This window comes from Panthera pardus, unplaced genomic scaffold (assembly GCF_024362965.1).
Source record: "Panthera pardus isolate Hobbes unplaced genomic scaffold, ASM2436296v1 HiC_scaffold_18, whole genome shotgun sequence".
Classification (NCBI taxonomy): domain Eukaryota; kingdom Metazoa; phylum Chordata; class Mammalia; order Carnivora; family Felidae; genus Panthera; species Panthera pardus.
The window spans coordinates 30,917,315-30,942,205 of NW_026526743.1; the positions used below are offsets into that span (position 1 = coordinate 30,917,315).

General features: G+C 36.3%; 1 protein-coding gene across 11 annotated transcripts in view; it reads left to right on the top strand.

Annotated features, from left to right (window-relative positions):
• The window catches only part of CHD9 (chromodomain helicase DNA binding protein 9), a 233,692-nt gene that overhangs the window by 139,396 nt on the left and 69,405 nt on the right, over positions 1 to 24,891 (top strand). For all 11 annotated transcript variants that reach the window (XM_019455939.2, XM_053906106.1, XM_053906109.1 and 8 more), the window contains 8 exons: positions 1,864 to 2,010; positions 2,971 to 3,039; positions 3,118 to 3,173; positions 4,062 to 4,179; positions 7,476 to 7,562; positions 7,753 to 7,890; positions 16,811 to 16,932; positions 20,393 to 20,636. In XM_019455939.2, the coding sequence (XP_019311484.2) occupies positions 1,864 to 2,010; positions 2,971 to 3,039; positions 3,118 to 3,173; positions 4,062 to 4,179; positions 7,476 to 7,562; positions 7,753 to 7,890; positions 16,811 to 16,932; positions 20,393 to 20,636 (981 nt within the window). The remainder of the gene's footprint in view (positions 1 to 1,863; positions 2,011 to 2,970; positions 3,040 to 3,117; positions 3,174 to 4,061; positions 4,180 to 7,475; positions 7,563 to 7,752; positions 7,891 to 16,810; positions 16,933 to 20,392; positions 20,637 to 24,891) is intronic.

Below are 24,891 nucleotides of genomic sequence, written 5' to 3' on the forward strand. Positions count from 1 at the left end.
ACGATACGTGCCTCTCATGTTATCTTGTGAAGAATTATCTAAATGTGCACTTTTGTTAGTGCAAAGGATTCTTTCAGGCCACTCATTTACAATTTACGAAAGACCTAAATGAGGCATTTCAAAGTACTAATAGATACCTAAGTGACCAGAAAGGAAACTTTAATGCTGAAAACATCAAATGGAATCTTCTAAAAGTATATCGAATTACTCTTAAACTTCACTACCTAGAAGATTTGTGCCCAATGAGACATAACATTGGTAATACATGTTATTGTTAGAATAATAAATGTCACTGTTGGTTTATTAATTTAAGCTATTCTTGAGTATTCAGAGCTATATGATGCCTGTAGTAGAACTCTAAATATTCCTTCAGCCTAGTGTTAGATTAGAGATCCATAGAATTTTTCCCTCAAGTAATAGTAATTTTTTTTTCAAAATAAGATGTGGGAAAATTTGGGTTTCTAGAAGTTCCTTTTATTACAACTTTTATATGCCACCTTCCTGTCTCCCATATTAGCAACAGTGTTACCTTGAGTTTTGAAAATGTGTATGTCTTCATGGCCAAGAGATGGTACCCATCCTACATGAGTCATGAGGTTATCTACTGTATTTGGCTAACCTAAGTCACCATATTAGTACCTTTCTTTCTCTCAGTATTCCACAACTCGAGAAAGAGGCAGAGGCACGTAAAAGGCCACTGCAATTTTTTGAATGCAGTTTGTCCTCAGCCTGCTGCACTGATTGAGGCATTTTTGTAATGGCTATGGAAATACGAAAGGCCTACCAAATTGAGGATATTCGCGGAAACCAAAAGGAAAATGCATAGGTCATTTTGCTGGTTATAATGTGGGGGGATGTCATGGGAGTTACTAAATATATAAAATGGCATAGAAAAAGGAAGGAAGAAGGGGTAGATTTACCAAATATTGAGCAATAGAAAAGTTGACTGAGATGCTTCCACCCATGAGATTTTAGGGATGTGGGAAAAAAAAGCAAACCTAGGTTCTTTGAAATTTTCAAGCCAATTTGAGATTTTGATTTTATAGTGGGGAAGATCAAATATTAGATATGTAGGGAGGTAAGTAAAGCCATGTGTATTATACCTGATTTTAAATCACTTAGATTACTTTAAAATGTAATACTTTTCAAAAGGCTTACTTCTGCTTTTGATAGTGTTTTTTATTTTTTAAGGGAAGCTAGTAAAGTCAGTAAAAAACAGCTTCCTCTTTCATATACATTAAATTATTTGGTAGATTTACTTGATTATTTTGTGTATCTCTTTTAAAATATTTTACATTATTTCATTCTGTTTTAAACAGAAGTTTGTGGGTTTTGTGGTAACAATTATTTAATATCTTGTTCTAGTTTTATGTCCCCGATTAATTATTTAACCAGTATACATCTGATGCACTTTTTAGGTTTGAAGCAAAAACTGCAAAAGTATTAACAGTTTAAAGTATGTGTTGCCCAAAGTGTGAAATAGCTAAATAAAACATGTCTTTACTCTTCTCAACAATAGTTTCTAAAGACAGGTAATAAAGGTATTACTAATAAAATATATTTTGCCCAAGGTGTGAAGTGGTTAAATAAATCTTTTTTAATTGTAATAATTTCTAAAGAAAAGTAATAATGGTATGACTATTCTTTGTTATTTGAAACGTTAGGAAGTAGAACAAGATTCTGAGCCTGTGGCAAAGGGAAAATTATAATCTTCCTTTAATTAAAAGGAAAAATGAGAAAAGATGGATGTTGAAGACAATTTCAAAAATTTAATGTACAAAATTGCCACACTAGGAGTAATTATTTTTAAAGTCTTTCCTTTAAAATCTGTCATATAAATATGATCCTTATGGTTCATTACAGAAAAGAAGATCAAATCGTCAAATTAAAAGAAAAAAATATGCGGAAGATGCAGAAGGGAAACAATCTGAAGAAGAGCTCAAAGGTTCTATGAAAATAAAAAAGAATTCAGCTCCTTTACCTGGTGAACAGCCTTTACAGTTATTTGTGGTAAGACAGATCTGGGATTATAAGTACAAATCATTTGAAGTCAACATACATTCTTTAAAATACTCTCATTATCTTTCCTCCTAAAATCTGCTCCAACTTTTCCTCCTGGATTCCATATTGTAGTTAAAGGAACCATTAATTATTCAGATCAGAAACCTAGAGATTCATCCTTTCTGTTTTCTTCCTTTGCTTCTTCATACAGTTTATCACCTTGTTTTTCACCCCTTACATATGTATTTCTGAAACTCCTCCAAATGCTATCCTTTTTGCAGAATATTTCTGAATTATAGTCCTGATCATAGTACTTTTCTACTGAAACCTCCTCTAATAGCTCCCCAAGTCTTACAGAATAGAATGATGTGTTTTTAGCCCAGTGCACAGAGCCCTTTGTGTGGATTTTTTTTTTTGGGGGGCGGGGGGATGGGAGGGAGGCCTTACCTCATGCCACTTCTTCACAAGCACTGACTCCTCTGGCCTTATGAATATGGGTGCACGCTCTGTATCTCTGAGCGTGCATCTTCCTCTCTGCGCGTTCTTGTCACCTTCCTTGTCTGGATTGTGGCCCAGCCACTCACCTGCCAACTGAGTGATCTGACACCTTGGGCAAGCACTTATGTTCTCTGTGCTTGAGCTTCCTGATTGGTACAGTGGAGACAATAATGGTACCTACCTTGTTGTGTACTTGTGAGGGTTAAATGAGTTAATATTTACATGAAGTGCTGATGATCATGCTGAGCCCATTAGGCACAGTACGTGTCCGGTGATGAAGACGCAGGTGCTGACCAGGACAGTAACAACAGTGATGTTTTTCCATTTTTGTATTCCTAACATGTAACACCACACCCGGCACGCATGCTCAATAAACATCCGCTGAATTTTAGTGTGTTCGTAAACCTACAAAGTAGCAACTAAAGGAGTTTTTAAAATGTGACGTCGTATTTTCTTTCTTCCCTCCCATAGGAGAATCCAAGTGAAGAAGATGCTGCAATCGTGGATAAAATCCTGTCTTCTAGAATTACAAAAAAGGAAGTAAGTAATCTCACATTACGTTGCACACTTTACGTGGCCTGAGTGTTACACTCCTAAGTGTTGATTTTATTTCCTTAGGTATCACCTGGAGTGATGATTGATACAGAAGAATTTTTTGTAAAATACAAGAATTAGTAAGTATCTGAGATAGAAAAATAATAGAAAATACTGATTTAAATATAAATTAACATTTAAATATATTAAGTTAAATTATTTTTATTTTATCTGCATTTTAAAGTGTTTAATTAATGCATGAACTTAAAAGGCTGCAAACCCTTTATGTTAAAATTTAAGGGAATTTGGGGACACCTGGGTGGCTCAGTCGATTAGGCGTCCAACTTCGGCTCAGGTCATGATCTCACGGTTCGTGAGTTCAAGACCCATGCCAGGCTCTGGGCTGACAGCTCGGAGCCTGGAGCCTGCTTCGGATTCTGTGTCTCCCTTTCTCTCTGCCCCTCCCCTCTCACTGTGTCTCTCTCTCAAAAACAAATAAACATTAAAAAAAAAAAAGTTTAAGGGGATTTTCTTCCAGAAAACACTAATTATTAACATCAAAATGAAAGAATAAAATATTCTTTTACAAATTATAGACGTTACTTGTTATGTTATTGAACTTTTCAGATTTTATTCCACTTTTTCCTATACTTATGTGACAGAAAGTGTTTTAAATAAAATTACATTGGCTTTGAAATAAGTTAGCTTTCTGATCATAACAAAACTAATACAGTGAAGAAGTAACTGATAAATCACATCTCGTTGCCCTGATGACTTGGTTTACCATTCTGTCTTGTGTGGCAAATTGCACGTGTTTATACTACAGTCTCCTTAGGATATAATGATCACAGTGGCTTTATTTTAGAAATTGTACGGAGTCTGTTGGCATTAAATGAAATGATGAGCTGCCTATTCATAAAGTTGAATATTTTGTATTGGATGCTATGATTAAAAATAAATCTAAAAAAAACAAAACAAAACATGGTTTTCTCTGTCATTCTAATATATTGCTTTTATAAACATTTTAGCTCCTATCTTCACTGTGAGTGGGCCACAGAACAGCAGCTTTTGAAAGATAAAAGGATCCAGCAGAAAATCAAACGATTCAAACTGAGACAAGCACAAAGAGCACATTTTTTTGCAGACGTAAGAAAAGGAAATAAATGAAACTATTATGTGTTGAACTCTGAACACATTTAGTGTTATTCATCAACAATTTAAGTCTTATTCATTTTAATTCTTAGGCTTCCAAGTTTGATATTTGAATACAAATGCCATCTTCATATAGTAATTTTCTCTCCCCAAATGTAGCTTGGAAACTAGCTGCAGCAGGAGCACTGATAATTCAGAGTGGCAGATAACTCTTCTATTTTTATTTTATTTTTAGTTTTTTCTTGTATTTTTAAAGTCACATGTATTTCAGTACTTAAGAGTTGAATATGAGTGGGTTAATGTCTCAAAGAATTTTATCAGCGGAGTTATTCAAGTAATGGAAATGGTAATGTGGCAAATAAATGGAAATTTAAGATTTTTCAGTACATGAAATATGTTGCATATTTTCTATGCCAGGTGGTGTGTGTATGAACAAAAACATCATAGGAATAATTCACTTGAACGGTCTCACCTATTAGTTGATGGCCTTTTCTGCTCTAAATTTTTTGTCTTTCTTCTTTTAATGGGCTTATTTTAGAGCAGTTTTAGATTCATCTAAATTTTTTTTTAACTTTTTAATTTGAAGTTTTTTTTAGAGTTTCTATTTTGAAAATCTTAAGTTGTAAAAATAGTACAATGAATTCACATGCGTATATATCTGTATCTATATCTATCTTTATACTTGAAGTATAGTTGACATACAATGTTATATTACTTTCAGGTGTACAACATAGTGATTCCACTAGTCTGTATGTTACACTGTGCTCACCGCAAGTGTAACTGCCATCTGTCACCATACAGCAATCACAGCACCATTGACTCTATTCCCTATGCTGTACATTTTATTTTCCCACATATATTTTAACACGATTCCCTAAATGTTAACATTTTACCATGTTTGCTTTTCATTCACATTCGTTCTCCCTCTGCCTCAGTCTCTGCCTCTCTCCCATGAACATTCCTTTTTTCTTAAACCATTTGAAAGCAAGTTGCAAATACATCAGTATTTAAGTTTTCAAGAATTCTGTTACATAATAATATAATTAACATTGATGTCATATTAACCCATCTGCAAACCTTTTTCATATTTCACTAACTGCTCCACTATTTTTATAGCAAAAGATGTGTCTTCGTGTTTGTTAAACTGGTCCAGAATCCAATCCAGCATCATATGTTGAATTGTGTTGTCATATCTCTTTTAATTGGTCTTTCTTTGTTTTTCATTACTTGAACATTTTTAAGAGTATAGGTAATGGCGCCTGAGTGGCTCAGTCAGTTAAGCATCTGAATCTTGATTTCGGCTCGGGTTATGATCCCAGGATTGTGGGATCCAGCCCCGCATTGGACTCTGCACTGAGTGTGGAGCCTGCTTAGTTAGGATTCTTGTTTTTCTTCCCTCTGCCCCTCTCCCTGCCTCGCTCGCTCGCTTGCTATCTCTCTCTCTCAAAAAAAAAAAAAAAGAAAAAAAAAGAAAAAAAAGAGTATAGGTGGTAAATTTGGTGGCGTCTGATGCTTCCTCGGGATTCAAGTCATGTTAAAAGAACATTGCTATATTGTACACCTGAAACTAATGTAACTCTGTGTATTGACTCCACTGGAATTAAAGTAAAAGACCACCACAGAAATGATACTGTAGCCTTCTCAATAAATCATATCAGGAAGTGCACAATACCTATTTGCCCCATTACTGGTGGTGGTAACTTTAATCACTAGATTATGGTGGTATCCGGCAGATTTTTGCACCATGAAGTTACTCTTACTTCCTTTCTAATTATAAAATCGACTTTAAAAATTTGATGATTCTAATGACCTCCTCAGTTTATGGATGCTGGGAGGTCAAAATTTTTTCACCTCCTCACTCTAATACAGAAATTTCTAATGAGCTAAAGATTTTAGAAATAATAATCTTTTAACTTTTCACAAAGGCTAATTTTTCTCACTTGACTCAGGTACAACATAAATTGGAACTATGCAGATTGTCTTAAAGTACCTCGTTACCATTCTGATGTTGGGCAGTGTCTTTGTTATCAAGAGATCCCGAGATGATACCATTGTTCAGGAAGGATTTGAGACAGTGAAGAGAATTAAAGACAGAACCATGGAGCACTACAGTATTTAAAGGTTAAGCAGAGGAGGAGAGGCAGCAGAGATAGTTGAGAAGGGCTATTGAAAGTAAGGCGTTGAGGAATGAGTAGGAAACAGCCAGGCAGACAAGAGAAGGAACAACAATCCATTCAGAAGGGAGAAGAACGAGTATAAAAACATGGAAGTGTGCCATAACATGGAGTTTGAAAAGGCTGTGTTTTTGTACTTTGGGAGCATGAAATCTGGGGTACAGCTGTGCCAAGCAGTAGGAGGTGAGGCTGGAGGAAAAGGTACGATCCTGTTTATTCCGCACAAACCAATGTGGGCCTGATCCCCAAACAAGGGAGGGTCACTGAAGGATTTGAAGCAGGGGAGCCATGGGTAAGATTTATATTTGAGAAAGATCACCCGAGGGTCAATGTGAAAATGGATTAAAGGGAGGCAAGAAGGTAGTCGAGGACTAGTTAGGAGGTTGTCAGAGTCCACGTAAGAAGTGACGAAGCAGGGAGAATGAGGAAGGAGGAACCAATCTGAGCTGTCATTAAAGGCAGAATCTATAAGAATTGATGACTTATTAGATGTGGGAGATTAAAAAAGAGAAAGAATCTGAGCTGACTTCTCCATGTCTGACTTGTGTAACTGGGAATAAGGAGGCGGGGGCAGTGCTGTGTTATCACTAGCCTAGTAGGAAACTGCAGGAAAGAAGCGCACCTAGGTTGAAGAGTAAATGAGTGCAATTTGTGGTCACTCAGATAGAGAGTCCTCATTCATTTAAGTCATTGGGTCCTGGGCCCAGGAATCATCAGTAGATCAAGAATGTTTGATACAACTGATAGATGGGCCTACAGGTGGGGTGGTTGGCCTCCAACACATAGACCTGAGGAAAGTGGCAAAAGAAAGGTACAGAGACCCTTTATGGAAAATTTTAAGGAACGTGTCTTCTAGAGTAAGCTACTCGTCCAAGGTACCTTATTTTTTAGTGTTATTTGGTTGCTTTTATTATATGTAACATGCTGATTCATAGTATAGACAAACATCGTAGGTATCTTTTGGAAATTAAAAGGGAAGTATCCCATTCATTGAAAATTTAATTGAAATCAAACTTACGTTTGCTGTATAGAAAATAGCTAGTTAAATTGTGTTTGTAATGCTTTTATCTTTCTACTTCTTTGTCAAATATCGATCAAGTTACTTTTTAATTATAGATGGAAGAGGAACCATTTAACCCAGACTACGTTGAAGTAGACAGAGTGTTAGAAGTCTCTTTTTGTGAAGATAAAGACACTGGTGAGGTAAATATTTAGTTAAAAAAATTAAAAACCTAAACTTGCCAAATGTTAAAACCTACTGTTCTTGAAAAATTAATGACCTAAAAACACTGAAAAATGTTTCCTTAGTTTTTATGGATGTAGGGTGAGTATATTGAAACTGTTTCTAGCTACTCTTTTTCAAAATGGTAAAATGAAAAATTTTTTTTTACAGCCTGTTATTTACTACTTAGTAAAGTGGTGCTCATTACCGTATGAAGATAGTACTTGGGAACTAAAAGAAGATGTAGATCTTGCAAAAATAGAAGAGTTTGAACAGTTACAAGCTTCAAGGCCTGACACAAGACATTTGGTAAGAACTGCGTCTTAGACAACTTCATAAAATCTTAACACTTCTCTGTTCAACAGGTTTTATGTAGTCTTTGCATTTTTAATTTCGTTTTTGGCACACAGTGAATACTGTATTTTAAAAATTGCTACATAATATCTTATGTATGTTAATTTATTCCTCTAAAAACTGGGTATTCCAGTTTTTGGCTGTCATAAACAATGCGAACATTGAACATGGAGCCCTTGTACGAGTGTCTGTAAGACAAATCTGAAGTGTAATCACTTGGTCAGAGCATATGTGCATTTATAATTCTGATGACTATTGCCTTCAGATTTCCCTCCAGAAAAGTTGCAAATGCTTCTACCTTATCTCTGAATTTAACAGTGTCCCACTACTTTTTCTCTCAGGTCATTTATAAAAATATCAAGAATAGGGGCACCTGGGTGGCTCAATCAGTTAAGTGTCCAACTCTTGATTTCAGCTCAGATCACGATCTTACAGGGTTCATGAGTTGGAGCCCTGTAATGGACTTCGCGCTGGCAGTGTGGAGCCTGCTTGGGATTCTCTCTCTCTCCTTCCCCCACTTGCTCTCCCTCTCTCTCTAACATAAGTACATAAACAATAAAAAATACATCAGGAATATCAGTTTCACTGGCCCCTGGGTGGCTCAGTCAGTTAAGTGTCAGACTCTTGATTTCAGCTTGGTCATGATCTCACAGTTGATGAGATGGAGTCCCGCATCGGACTCTGTGCAGATGGTGCAGAGCCTGCTTGCGGTTCTCTCTTTTTCTCTCTCTCTCTGCCCCTCCTCTGCCCACACGTGCGCGTGCGCGTGCGCACGCACACACTCATTCTCTCTCAAAAATGTATCCGTTTCAGCTCTAGGTGGAGTTATTAATTCTCTGTATGTATAAATTAAGGAAAAAATCCTTATTACACTCACCTTTTCCTTTTCTATAAACCGGTTAATTCTCTATAACTAAATAGTTCATCTCTTTCAATAATAGCTTTATTTTAAAAGAACCTTTTAGGGTCACCTGGGTGGCTCAGTTGGTTGAGCATCTTACTTTGGCTCAGGTCATGATCTCACAGTTTGTGGATTCAAGCCCCGCATCGGGCTCTGCGCTGGCAACTCAGAGCCTGGAACCTGCTTCGGATTCTGTGTCGCCCTCTCTCTCTGCCCCTCCCTGTTCACATTTTGTCTCCATCTCCCTCAAAAATAAATAAACATTAAAAAAAATTTTTTTTTACATTTAAAAAAATTTTTTTTAAATTTTTTTTTTTTTAACGTTTTTTTATTTATTTTTGAGACAGAGAGAGACAGAGCATGAACAGGGGAGGGGCAGAGAGAGAGGGAGACACAGAATTGGAAACAGGCTCCAGGCTCTGAGCTGTCAGCACAGAGCCCGACGCGGGGCTCGAACTCACAGACCGTGAGATCATGACCTGAGCCGAAGTCGGACACTTAACCGACCGAGCCACCCAGGCGCCCCTAAAAAAATTTTTAAAGAAACTTTTATATGGAATGTTGGTAAAAAGCCTACATAAATTAAGTACATTGGTTTTTGTTTGTTTTTTTGTTGTTGTTGTTGTTGGGTTTTTTTGTTTGTTTGTTTGTTTTGGCTGGGACAGTACTAATCTCTTCCCTGGTCAAAAAAAATTAAAAAAACTTGAACAGGTTATTGACTTTTCTAATACAGAAACTAGAATTCTAGAAGGCTCTGGCAAGTTGTGTTATTGCTAATAATTCTATAATTTTTTACTTTGATTTATTTTCTTTTTCTTTTTAAATTTTCTTTTTATAATTTACTCCAAATTTGTTAGCATATAGTGCAACAATGATTTCAAGAGTAGATTCCTTAATGCCCCTTACCCATTTAGCCCATCCCCCCTCCCACAACCCCTCCAGTAACCCTCACTTTGTTCTCCATATTTAAGACTCTCTCCTGCTTTTTCCCCCTCCCTGTTTTTATACTATTTTTGCTTCCCTTCCCTAATGTTCATCTGTTCTGTGTCTTAAAGTCCTCATATGAGTGAAGTCATATGATATTTGTCTTTCTCTGACTAATTTCGCTTAGCATAATACCCTCCAGTTCCACCCACGTAGTTGCAAATGGCAAGATTTTGTTCTTTTTGATTGCCAAGTAATACTCCATTGTATGTATGTACCACATCTTCTTTATCCATTCATCCATTGATGGACATTTGGGCTCTTTCCATACTCTGGCTATTGTTGATAGTACTGCTATAACCATTGGGGTGCCTGTGTCCCTTCGAAACAGCATACCTATCTCCCTTGGATAAATACCTAGTACTGCAATTGCCGGGTCATAGGGTAGTTCTATTTTTAATTTTTTGAGGAACCTCCATACCACTTTCCAGAGTGGCTGTAGCAGTTTTCACTCCCACCAGTAGTGCGACTTGCACCAGTACTGCAAGAGAGATCCTCTTTCTCCGCATCCTCACCAACATCTGTTGTTGCCTGAGTTGTTAATGTTAGCCATTCTGGCAGGTGTGAGGTGGTATCTCATTGTGGTTTTCATTTGTATTTCCCTGATGATGAGTGATGTTGAATAATTTTTTACTTTTAATTCCTAAAATTGTTTATTTCAACTCTAAAACATAAGATTATTCTGTGAATCCAGTTTTGGGGCCAACCAAAAGAAATTCACAATGAGACCTATTATGATTTTATTAAATATTTTGTCCTGTCCTCTTTCAAATGTAATTTGGTCACAGAAATTTCTTACTTCACCGAAGAGGGAATTTATACATGGAAAGGCAGGCACAGATCACTTTTCAGTTAGCATCACAGTGAGGAAGGCTGCCATGAAAAATGTGGAGATATGACGTAAGAGTAGGAAATAAATTAATTGTTCATGGAATAGATCATATTTTTATAATAACTCTTTTCTGTTCTTCTTAATTTATCTCTCAGTAATATCCATCATCTGTTACCAAGAGAACAGCAGCCTTACCCCCATTCCTTTGACTACAGAATGCCTTCCCTTGTACTGGGAAGCAAAAGTGTTAACTAGTTAAGGGAGGGGTGGGTCAAGGGATATAATGGAAAGGAAAGATTTTCTTTTTGGAACTGGGGACTGTGCCTCAGTGGTAACCTAGTTTTTTAGCCTCATCAGTCAGTGATCCTCAGTCAGAAGTGCATATCAGAATCACTTGGGAACTTTTCAGAAATTCAAGATGCCTGGTTTTCTATTTCCTGGCTTCAGAATCAGAATGTCTCAGAGCAGACCCCAGGCAAAAGTGTTTTTAAAAAAGATGATTTTGATACACATGACTGAGAAAAGCACTGCCTTAGTCCTTGATAAAGGGAGATTAGCCATTAGAAACAATCCCCTTAATTCATGTACCACATGCATTTGACAGTGATGCAAGCATAGTTAAATACTGTAGGAGGTAAGTGGATTTTTGCTAGGTTATTATTAAATAAAACAACATATAAAACATGTAAAGTGTTTTTAGAGATTCTGGAAATTCAAGTTCACTGGATACCATTTAAGAAATGTTTTCTTTAGTAAAACCCTGATTGTATTTAGTTCCAGCAGAGCTTTAATTGCCAGCTGTTTTCAGATTACTAATAGCCTATTTTGTTTTTCTTTCACGATTACCATATGCTGACCCTGACCATCCTGGTAATTTTTAGAGGTGTCATTTTGTTGATTAGTAACAATATACTCTCACTTGCAAGTGGGAGACCATAGGAAACCTTGCATTTGTTTCTCAGAAACGTATTTATCCTCCTGAGACCTAGACCCTACTAGTTTGGGGCTAGAATATTGTTCTCTCTCCACCCATCCATCAGTCTTAAGAAAGTTTATGTCTTGGCTATCCAGAATAAATTCATGACAGAGCTTTTTATTACTGGGGAAGAAAAAATATATTGAAAAGTGGGACTAAAGTATATATGTAAATGATTTTTTTTTTTGCATACAGTGTTATGCTTCTAGATTTTTTTTCAAAGAAATTCGTTGTACCATGAATATCAAAAGTGGTATAGAGAAGTATGGTAGATTTAAAATATGAGTGAAAATTCGATATACATCATCCTTTTTAGTCGGCTGCCTCTGCACTAGTCCTGGGGTGTAGCCAGGTGAGTCCACGTGAGCACCTGAAGAAGAGTCTCTCAGTTAGCTATGTAGCCTTGTGGGTTTCATGGATGCAAGCCCTATTGGGTTTCAAAGCTAGATGTTTTGGGGGCTCATCTCTCAGGTTCAGATCTTAAAAGTTGGGGTACCAATATACAGCATTTAAACCATTTGCTTCTCAGGGAGAAGCTTAGAGTTGTAAGTTCCTTCCTGATTATGGGTCACTACACAGGGCACTGGGTTTATGGCGAGATTGTGTCTCAGCCTGTCTCACCTGTTTTTTTCTCATTTGCCTGATGTGTAGGAGTTACTCAGCTAGTTTTGGAGTTGCTTTCAGAGGAAATTGTTGCATACGTAGTTGTAGATTTAGGGTGTCCGTGGGAAAAGGTAAGTTCAGGTTCTTCCTCTATCATCATCTTGAACCAGACCCAGCTACATCATATTTCTAAAAGATAGTTTGAGTTTGAAGCAACATGCACTAAATTGCATATTTGAAGTATACGGTTGGGTAAGTTTTGATGTCTGAAACCATCACTATTATCAAGATAATGAACTATCCATCACTCCCATATTCTCATGCCCCTTTGTAATCCCTCCCCCCAAAATCTTCCTTCCTCTAACCCCATTCCCCACCTGTAGGCAATTACCGATCTTCCTTATGTCACTATGAATTGTTTTAAATGTTCTTATACTGTTCTTTTTGTATGACTCCTTTCATGTAGCATTTGAGATTCATGTTATTGCATGTATTGATAGTTCATTCATTCCTTTACATTACTGAGTAGGATTTGTTGTAATATCCCACAATTTGTTTATCCATTCGTCTGTTGATGAATACTTGTGTTGGCTACTAGAACTAAGGTATTATGGACTTTAGTATACAAGTCTTTGTCTAGACATGAGTTTTCATGTCTCTTCAGTAAATACGCATGAGTAAAATGGCTGGGTCATATGTTCGGTGTTCTGTTTAATTTTTTAAGAAACTGCCAAACTTTTTCCTAACTGGTCATACCATAATACATTCTCCACAGCATTGTATAAGAGTTCTAGTTGCTTCACATCCTTGTCAACACTTGATATTGACAGTCTTTTTAATCTTAGCCATTCTAATATGTATATGATGGTACGACATTGTGATTTTATATGCATTTCCTAATGATTAATGATGTTTAGGATCTCCTCATGTGTTTATTTGCCGTTAGTGTATTTTCTTTAACAAAGAGACATTTAAATATTTTGCCTATTTTTTATTGGCTTGTTTGCTTTCTTATTATTTAGCTCTAAGAACTATTTATGTGTTCTATATATAAGTCCTTTATCAGATATATGATTTGTAAATTTTAGCTCCTAGTCTGTGGCTTGTCTTTTCACTTCTTACCAATGTCTATAAAAGAGCAAAAGTTCCTAATTTTGATTAAGTCCAGTTTATCTGTCTTTTCCTTATGGACCATACTTTTGGTATTATATCTAAGAAATCTTTGCTAGAAATTCTTATTTAGTTTTAGGTAACATTTAGGTCTATGATGAATTTTTTTTATGCTTTATTTTTTAAATTTATAATCCATGTTAGTTAGCATATACTGCAAAAATGATTTCAAGAATAGATTCGTTAATGCCCCTTACCCATTTAGCCCATCCCCCCTCCCAAAACCCCTCCAGCAGCCCTCTGTTTGTTCTTCATATTTAAGAGTCTCTCATGTTTTGTCCTCCTCCCTGTTTTTATATTATTTTTGCTTCCCTTCCCTTATGTTCATCTGTTTTGTATCTTAAATTCCTCATATGAGTGAAGTCATATGACATTTGTCTTTCTCTGATTAATTTCGCTTAGCATAATAACCTCTAGTTCCATCCACATAGTTGCAAATAACCAGATTTCATTCTTTTTGATTGCCGAGTAATACTCCATCGTATGTATATGTGTGTGTGTGTGTGTGTGTATATATGTGTATGTGTATACACACACCACATCTTCTTCATCTGTTGATGGACATTTGGGCTCTTTTCATACTTTGGCTATTGTCGATAGTGCTGCTATAAATAACATTGGGATACATGTGCCCCTTTGAAACAGCACACCTGTATTCGCTGGATAAATACCTAGTGCAATTGCTGGGTCATAGGGTACTTCTATTTTTTGAGGAACCTCCATACTATTTTTCCAGAGTGGCTGCACCAGCTTGCATTCCCACCAGCAGTGCAAAAGAGATCCTCATTCTCCACATCTTCACCAACATCTGTTCTTGCCTTAGTTGTTTATGTTAGCCATTCTGACAGGTGTGAGGTGGTATCTCATTGTGGTTTTGATTTGTATTTCCCTGATGATGAGTGATGTGAACCTTTTTTCATGTGTTGGTTGGCCATCTGGATGACTTTGGAGAAGTGTCTATTCATGTCTTTTGCCCATTTCTTCACTGGATTATTTGTTTTTTGGGTGTTCAGTTTGGTAAGTTCTTTATAGATTTTGGATACTAACCCTTTATCTGATATGTCGTTTGCAAATATCTTCTCCCATTCCATCAGTTGCCTTTTAGTTTTGCTGCTTGTTTCTTTCATTGTGCAGAAGCTTTTTATTTTGATGAGGTCCCAATAGTTCATTTTTGCTTTTGTTTCTCTTGCCTCTGGAGACGTGTTGAGTAAGAAGTTGCTACGGCTGATATCAAGAGGTTTTTGCCTGCTTTCTCCTTGAGGATTTTGATGGCTTCCTGTCTTACATTTAGGTCTTTCACCCATTTTGAATTTATTTTTGTGTATGGTGTAAGAAAGTGACCAGGTTCGTTTTTCTGCATGTCGCTGTCCAGTTTTCCCAGCACCACTTGCTGAAGAGACTGTCTTTATTCCATTGGATATTTTTTCCCGCTTTGCCAAAGATTAGTTGGCCATACTTTTGTGGGTCCATTTCTGGGTTCTTTGTTCTGTTCCATTGATCTGAGTGTCTGTTTTTGTGCCAGTACCATACTGTCTTGATGATTACAGCTTTGTAATACAGCTTGAAGTCCAGGATTGTGATGCCTCCAGCTTGGTTTTCTTTTTCAAGATTGCTTTGGCTATTCTGGATCCTTCCTTGTTCCACATAAGTTTTAGAATTGTTTGTTCTATCTCTGTGAAGAATGCTGGTGTTATTTTGGTAGGGATTGCTGGGTCAATGATGAATTTTTAGTTAATTTTTACATATAGTATATGTAACGATCAAAGTTCATTTTTTGCTTATGGGTATCCTATTGTTCTAGCATCATTTTGGGGGGAAAATAATTATTTTTGGTCCACTAAATTGCCTTTCCTACTTTGTCAGAAATCAATGGATTTCATACATGCGGGTGTATTTTTAAACCCTCTGTCCTGTTCCACTGACCTATTTGTTATCTTTACAACTGTTCCACCCAGTCTCGATTCTTTAACTTCTACAAGTCTTGAAATCATTATAAATCCTCCAACTTTATTATTTTTCAAATTGTTTGGGATCTTTCTAGTCTTTTGCATTTACATATGGTTTTAGAATCAGCATGTCAATTTCTACAAAAACATTGCTGGGATTTGGTTGGGTTATGTTGAATCTGTTTTTCAGTTGGAAGGTATTAACAATAATGTTGAGACTCAGTCTCTGAAAGTCCATTTATTTACCTCTTTAATTTCTCTCAGCAATGTTTTATAGTTTTAAATATACCACTCTTACATGATTTTGTGAGATGTATTCCTAAATAGTGCATATTTTGGATGCTGTTATGATAATTTTTAATGTGTTTGTAATTGTTTCTATGATGTAGAATATTGTTTTCTGTATATTGGTCTTGTGTCATGCAACCTTGCTAATAAAATCACTGTTTAGTTTATCTTTGTTGTAGATTCCACAGGATTTGTCCATAGACAAATCATGTCTTCTTCGAATTTAGTTTTACCTCTTCATTTCTAATCTTAATGCCTTTTATTTCTTTTTCTTGATTGATTGCACATGTTAGAACCTGCAGTACAATGTTGAATAAAAGTGGGGACAGTGCACATGCTTACCTTTTTCCATTCTTTTTTTTTTTTTTAATTTTTTTTTAACGTTTATTTATTTTTGAGACAGAGAATGAACAGGGGAGGGGCAGAGAGAGAAGGAGACACAGAATCCGAAACAGGCTCCAGGCTCTGAGCGGTCAGCACAGAGCCCGACGCAGGGCTCAAACTCAGGGACCGTGAGATCATGACCTGAGCCGAAGTCGGACGCTTAACCGACCAAGCCACCCAGGCACCCCACCTTTTTCCATTCTTAAGGAGATAACATTCAGTCTTTAATCATTAAGTACGATGTAAGCTTTGGCTCTTTTCGTAGATGTACCGTATCAGGTGAGGAAGTTCCCATCTATTCAAAATTTAATGAGAATTTTTATCAGGAACAGGTATTAGACTTTTTAAATCCCTTTTCTGCATCTTTTGAGATTATCTATTTTTGTCTGTTGATCAACATTAATTTTCAAATTTAAACTACCTTCCATTCCTGGGAAAAATTCACTTGGTCATGATGTATTACCCTTTTCAATATTGGATCCCATTTGTTAAAATTGTGTTATGAAATTTGCATCTGTATTCATTAGAGATATTGTGTGTAGTGAGTTTGTGTAATATCTTTGATTTTAGTATCAGGGCTTCATGGAATGCGTTGACATATGCTGCCTTCTTCAATTTTCTGGAAGAGTTTGTGCAGAGCTAACTTGGTCTCTAGATGTTTGTAAAATTTTGTCATAACACTATGTAATGTTATGCTTCTATAATTACTTTAAAAGCAATGCTTTTACCATGTATGAGATGTATGGAAGATTAAAAAACTCTGAAATACATCATTCTTTTTTTTTCTAAAGGATCGTCCTCCCGCTAATATTTGGAAAAAAATTGATCAATCCAGGGACTATAAAAATGGCAATCAACTCAGGGAATATCAACTGGAAGGACTCAACTGGCTCTTATTCAATTGGTACAATAGGTAGGTAGTACATCTTAATAGAAAAAAATTGTGTTGTTTTATTATTTGTGTCAAAATATGTTAAGTAAAATAGGTACTGATGTTGCTGTATTGTTACTGTCATGGAGTTTTTATTATTAAAAGTGAGATTACCTCAGGAAAATATATAAATTACAATTTAGGATTTTGACTTCAGTTCCTTCCTTTAACGGTATGCCAATCAGATGATTAATTAAGATGATTAATTAATTTAAATGATTAATAATAAAATTTGAAATACTTTTCTTACCATCATAAAACATCTGTTGTGTTACAAAGTATTTTTCAGTTTATCAGCTTAGACTGCTGTCTGCCAGGAATTGAATCTGGTTAGTAAAGTGTGAGCAATTATACCAGTAAGAATTAGGTAGGTTTATTATTTAAGTCTTCAAGAAGCAGTTTGTCAGCAGTTGATGAGGAGTAGAAATCAAAATATAAGGGGTGCCTGGCTGGCTCAGTCAGTAGAGCATGCAAGTCTCTCAGTCTCAGGGCCATAACTTCAAGCCCCACGCTGGGCATGGGGCCTACTTAAAAAAAAAAACAAAAAAACAGAAGCAGAAATCAAAATGTAAGAACCTAGTAATGAATTTACCCCTTTAATTATTTTCCATGTTGTTCAAAATGCTGTGTGGAACATTATCTCACTTTTTTGCTGAGAAGAAAATATAATTGCAAAAGAAGTGAAAAACAGACCCATGACTGAGAAAGTGTGGTGGTGTATACAAAAGAGCAAACAATAAGGCATTGTTATTAGTAATAACAGCAAAATTTGATGATGCTTTTATTCAGAATCATTCTTCTGTGTTTTTACTTCTCACTTGATTCTTCTGAGTTGTTACACTGAGTAATGGGGAGTCATGAGATGCAGTCATATGGAGTTAGGGGGGACTTGTTACCTCACACAGCACTCTTCTAGTTTATATTTTCTAAATATTGACTTTCATTTTTCTCAGGAGAACCTTCCGGGTAAAATAGTTAACAAAATATTGTTTTACTTGTATTCCCTCATCAGTACCCTTCCCATGGCCTCCACTGCTTGTTTTAAACTTTCAGCACTTCCCTCACAGCCCTCTATCACAGCCCAGCCCTTCTCACTGCCCATGTGACTGCTCCGTAGAGGAGCCCAGGGCCCACAGGTGAGCTTGTTCAGATTCCTGCCTGCCTTCAGAGCCAGGCCTACAAACGTAGCTCCGTTCTTAGCTTTTCTTACCCCATCCTCATGTACCAGAAGTTAAAAGGTGCCTCCCCAGGACGAAGACTCAAGCTGCTACCTACGTTCTTGAGATGCAGCTCATCCAGTTTTCTCAGAACCTCACTTCGATCAACTCTCACACCTCTGTCACTTCTTCAAGCCCTCTCAAGAGTAGTGCTGTCCCTTCACTCTGCGAACAAATCTGGGTTTAACCTGTTGTAAAAATACAAGAAAGAAAAGAATAAACCTTCTCTTCTTGGCTCTGTTTCTCCTTCTGGCTGCCTCGAGCCCTCTTTGTAATTTCTAGGAAGAACAGGCCATATGGTCTCTTCCCATTTCCTCATCTCCAGCTCTCTCTAAACCTGTTGTTTGGATTTGATTCTCTATCTTTGTAACGCTCTGTTTCCCAATCCATGAGGTATTTTTCAGCCCTAATTTGCTGTGTCCCTGCTGCAAATTCTTGATTTGTGATTTGTGTAGTAATTGCTCCTTCTGTAAACTTTCCCCCATTTTCGCCCCCAGCAGCTTCCATAGTGTGACTCTGTCCAGACTCTGTGACTTTCAGGTCTGCTGGTTTTCCTTCCTCTGCCTGCCCTTTCAGTATTGCTTTTCCTCCTGAAGTTCCTCTGTTGCTCTCTTCTTGTACAGGTTTGTTCTCCACCCCCCCTTGTGCCTTCACTTATCAACAACATCCTAATGGTCTCGTATCTTTATCTCTAACTAAGACCTTGAACTCACTCCAAGCCCATATTTCCCTTTGCCTCTTGCTACCCTTAAAGTCTATCTCACCAATTCTTTAAACACAAAATTCAAAATTAACCATATCACTTCCTGTTTCCTCCATGCCAAACTTCTTGTTCTTCCATATTTTGTATTTCAGTTAAGAATAACACCGTTCAGGGGTACCTGGCTAGCTCAGTCAGTAAAGCATGCAACTCTTGATCTTGGGGTTGTGAATTCATGCCCCGTGTTCAGTGTGGAGCCTACTTAAAATAAATTAACAATAATACAGTTCGTTTAGTCAACCAGACTGAAATCTGGCTGTCATCGGATACCACGTATATCTGGTTGGTCACTAAGTCTAAATCGTTCCGAGTCATAATTAACTTTCTCTCCTCTTTGCCCCCCTTCCTTAGTCCAAGTGCCCATCATTGTTTCCTGCATTATTACAGTACTTCACCAATTAGTGTCCCAGCTTCTAGTCACCTCACCTTCTAATAACCACAGTGGAACCGGAGTAAACTTCAAAATACAAACCCAATCTCATCAGGTTTCTTTAAAACTTCTCACTGACTCCCATTGCATAACAGAATGATGTCTAACCTTCTTCATTTATGACCTCTTCATATCTCAATAATACCCCCTCCTTTTACCCTCATCTCAAAACCATATTTGTAGTCTCCCAGTTGGTCATGTTCTTTACACCTCTACTCCTTTGCTGTGCTCTCTGGCAAAATCCTACCCATTACTAACCTCTTCTCTGAAAGAGATCTCTTCTACTCTCTCTTTTTGCCAGAGTTGGACACTTACTCCTCTGAGCTTCTTAATAAACTTAACTCTGATGATTCTCAACTGGCCTTATAATCATCTGTGGAACTTTTTTTTTTTTTTTTTTTTTAAATTATAGCTGCTTTTATCCTACTCCATACACATTGAATCATAATGTGTAGGGGAAAGCCCTGGGTATCTTGTGTTTCTTTCAGGCTTTCAGGTTCTTCTAATGCACAGCCAAAGTTGAAAAACAGTGCTTTATTTGTGCTTCTGTGATAGCACATTGCATAACTGTTTGGTTGGTTGTTTATTTATTTATCTATTTGCATGTCTGCTTTTCTAATAGATACAAGCCCCTGGAAGGCAGAGAACATGTTCTATTTCTTTTGTATCCTATCTTCTCATACTGTCCCTGAGATAATAGAAGGTATTTAATAAATGCTTCCTGAAAAAATAATATATTTAGTTTGCCTTACTCTTGCCATTTCATTCTTTAACAAAATCATACCTCTAACGGGTGATATCTTTATTTTGGAGCTACAAAAATCTACAGTTTTCCCTCATCAGGATTATAATAAAATTATAACTTTATATATATAAATAATGATATGCCTATTCTGCACTTCAGCAACTTTTATTTTTTATAAATGCAAGTATTTTAACTTGATCTTTGATTATTTCTGAATATTTATCTTTAAAGACATTGTAGTGTACAGAAAAACCCAATGTATACATGGATAATATATTTGTTTATTTCAGACGAAACTGCATTTTAGCTGATGAAATGGGTCTTGGCAAAACCATTCAGTCAATTACATTCCTCTACGAAATCCTTCTGACTGGTATAAGAGGACCTTTCCTGATTATCGCTCCACTTTCTACTATTGCAAACTGGGAGAGAGAATTCCGTACATGGACTGATATTAATGTTGTGGTTTACCATGGGAGCCTGATTAGCAGACAGATGATACAGCAATATGAGATGTACTTCAGGGACTCACAGGTGTGTTGCTGGTGATTTTGTTGGTTGTTTGAAAGGTCAGGTTTGAAAAAGCTAATTACTACACATTCATTGTTTTCAAATTAAGGATGCATATTATTTGCCTACAAACGTCTTTGTTCAGGCTCTATTCATCATATCTATTTTCCAATGAATTTTAGTAGCTGAAGAGAACAATGACAAGGAATTAGGTTCATGTTCTAGTTCACTATAAAGTGTGACGATTTATACAAATGTACTAATTTGATTGTATCCCTAATATTTCAACTAGAATAATTGTTTTACTGATTGCTTTTAAATGCACATTAAATTTATTTTTAGAATAGTATTTGTTTCTTTGATCATCCTCCAGTTTTCTCCCCTCCATTTTAAAAATTTAAATCTTCAGTGAACACGATGGGTTTAAATGCCTATTCAGATAAAACCTAGGTTCTCTTTCATGTTCAAAGGATTTTGATTTTTAGACATATTTTAAAGTTTGGTTTGTTTGTTTTGTATGCAGATACAAGCACACTTCTATATCTTTTTCCTGTTTGGATTGGTTATTCCAGTACTGTGGTGATTTGGTGGCTTGCTTCTCCCCCTAAATCCTAAAGGCACATTTTCTGTTTTCCTTTGGCCTCTTACTCTTGAGTAGGAGATTTCTTATTTTTCAGCTAAATACACACATCATAAAATTAAGAGATGACATCATAATAAAGAATTTTCTAGCAGAAAGTTAAATCTAGAAAGCATTAAGTGCTAATTGCAGTTCTGAGTGGTAGGTAATAGGACTCTTTTAGATTAAGAATTTTATTAAGAAATAACAAAATCAATAAAAACATAGTTCACACAAATTATACTTTTTAATTGGAATAGGTGTATTGCCTGACACTTTGCCTCAGTAGCACCTTAACATTTTATTTTTCTTTCACTGATTCTTTTATTTTATAAGGCTCATTATAACACATGGCCAGGTCAAGGGATATGATACAGTTTGAAGTAAGGTAATGTGCCCAGCCTTCTACTGCTTTTCTTCCCAAGTGTAACTGATTTTCTACCTATTGGAGGCTGAAAATGGACGGATTAATTGATTTAGTTCCTTCAACCTCATTGTCCTTCTTTTATGGTTGAAACAATTACATCTCCTATGAAATAAAGCATCTGTTTAACCCTTTAGTTATTCCTCAGTTATACTGAAACTGTCACCTTTGTACCTTTCAAGCCTATGACATTTCAGTTAGATTATAGTTTGATTTCCTTCTATAGTGTTTTATTCTTCCCAGTCATACATTTGTAGAATTTAAGAGCTGCATGGTATCATAAAAATGATTATGATTGACTTAGTTCTATATATACTATATATGTATATAGTTCTATATATACTATATATGTATAGTATATATAAAAGGCATAATTAAAACTTTGGGAGCTTAAGAGATGTTTAACAGGGTTGCAATTTTAATAGATGTCTCATGTGAGCTTGGTATGAACATGAGAGCCTAAAAGCTAAAAGATTCTTGATGTGTTATAAACTGAATAGTATATATAAAATATTATATTTTTGTAGTAAATGTTATACATTCTGGAAAAATACTTTCTGACAGGTTTAAAATTTAAAAAGGTAAAAATGTCTCCTTTAAAGATGAGATAAATAGATTTGTGCTTTAAATACAGATTCAAAGGGCACCTGAGTGGCTCAGTCGGTTAAGCAGCTGACTTCAGCTCAGGTCATGATCTCACGGATTTGTGGGTTTGAGCCCCGCGTCAGGCTCTGTGCTGACAGCTCAGAGCCTGAGCCTGCTTCGGATTCTGTGTCTCCCTCTCTCTTTGTACCTCCCCTGCTCGTTCTTGTCTATTTCTCAAAAATAAATGTTAAAAAAAAAAAAAAATCTAAAAAATAAATAAATAAGTACAGATTTAACTATGAGCTCTTTCAGGTATATTTTAATATAAATTAATTGAATATTTACCTTCTATCATAGTAGCAGTAAAATTATGCTAACATTTTCTGAATTACCCTGAAAAAAGTAACAGAGATAATAATACTAATAATCACAAATATTTATTGAGTAATTACCATGTGCCAGGCAGTATGCCATACATTTTAGAGACAGTATTTTGCTTAATCTTTGTAATGCCTACCTTGTAAATAGGTAATAACATTAGCCCCATTTACAAATGAGGAAACTGAAGTATAAAGAAGTTATATAGTTTCCTCCAAAACCCCACCAAAACTGGGATTAATAAACCCAGGTCACTTAGACTCAAAAGCTCTTATTCTTAAACATTGTGATGTCAATTTAACTGAAAGCATCCTATCCTAGGTTGTTAGAGCTGTGTAAATGCCATGGACTTACACTTTACCCCTATTCTAATAATATTCTACTGGATCAATTTAATGGCCACTGTATATGATCAATAGTAGGAATTAAACCCTAAATCAGAAAGATATACAATCTTTCTTAACCCTTCATTTCTCCTAATCCCTAATAATGTATAGTTTTCAGTCCCATTTAAACATTCCTTTGACTTGGCTTCTAGGTTGTCGTGCTGTCCTATATCATTACCCATTCTTTCTGAAGCCCCTTTTACTGGTTCCTTCTTATCTTCCCTATCTGAACTTGGGGGTGACCCAGAGCTCCATCTTCAGACTCTTTCATATCCGTACTTACTCCATCAGAGGCTCCATTCAGTCCTACAACTTGAGTACCATCTGTACTGCTAGAAGCTCCCAAATCTTATCACCAACTCTAACCTCTTTCCTGAATTCCAGAGTCCTATCCAAATGCCTGTTCAGCTATTCCACTTGGATATCTAGTAGTCGCCTCAAATATAACATGTCCAAAATCCTGAGTTTTCTCTTTGTAGCAAATAGCAGCACCACCTTCTAATTGTTCAAGATAAAAAAATTCTGGGGGCGCCTGGGTGGCTCAGTGGGTTGGGCGTCTGACTTCGGCTCAGGTCATGATCTCACGGTTCGTGAGTTCAAGCCCCGCGTCAGGCTCTGTGCTGATGGCTCAGAGCCTGGAGCCTGTTTCAGATTCTGTGTCTCCCTCTCTCCCTGACCCTCCCCCGTTCATGCTGTCTCTCTCTGTCTCAAAAATAAATAAACGTTAAAAAAAAAATTAAAAAAAAAAAAGATAAAAAAATTCTGCAGTTAAGCTTGAATCCTCTTTATCTCACTCTATACCTATCCATTAGGTATATCTCCTTTCAAATCCTTTGGGATCTCCATTCAAAATACATCTAGAACTGAATACTTCTCATGACTTCCCATGATGATCTCTTGCTTGGATTACTATGGCAGTCCCTTAATGGGCCTCTATGATCTGTCCCTGGCCTCTTTCAGACTATTTTTACCATAGAAGCCAAAATTACTCTTTTAAAATACATGTCAAACCATGTTACTCTTGTCCCAGAACCCCCCAATAGCTTCTTGCTCAGAGAAAGAGCCAAGTCCTTAGCACACTTTCATGTCCCAGCACAGCTCCATCCCCTTCACACTCAGCAGGTTTCAGCCACTCTGGCATTCTTACTATTACGTGAAGACTGCCAAAGATATTCCCACATGAGGACCTTCATGCTTGGCTACTCCTTCCAAGAATGCTTTCTCCTCTAGATCTCTAGGTATCGCCTGGGTTTCTCCCTCGTCTTCAGGACTTTGCTCAAATGTCACTTCTTAGTAATGGCCTCCCAGCCAATTCATAACATTACAGTGGTCACCTCTGACCCTACACTTATTATTTATCCCTGTTTTATTTCACAGCGCTTATCACTTTGTAACTTTTTAAAAAAATTTTTGTTTTTTTCTCAATGGCTGTGTCCTGAATTTGAATCATTGGGATGTAAGTTCCACTTGGATAATTATTTCTGTTTCATTTACTGCCATATCTCCAGCATCTGGAGCAGGGCCTGGCACATAGACACGCAATAAATATTTGCTGAATACATGGCTCAGGTGGTTAATTTTGATATCAACTATTTATTTGCCATTGTATGTGTGAACTCATGGATATAAATGATAAATGTTAAAATTGAAATTTCACTGGCCAGATTTTGTAATGGCCATTTCTTTCTTGATCTAAAATTGTTACTATAACTCTTAAAAACTATAAAACATTTTATCAGGGAATACTTACTTGAATATAATTATAAATTAAATAATTGTGTTGGTATACATTTTTTACATTATTCTTGAAAACACTATAATATAGTTTTAATGCTAAATGTCCTCATTTAAAGAAAATATATGCATATGTAAAAATTTCAGTGGAAA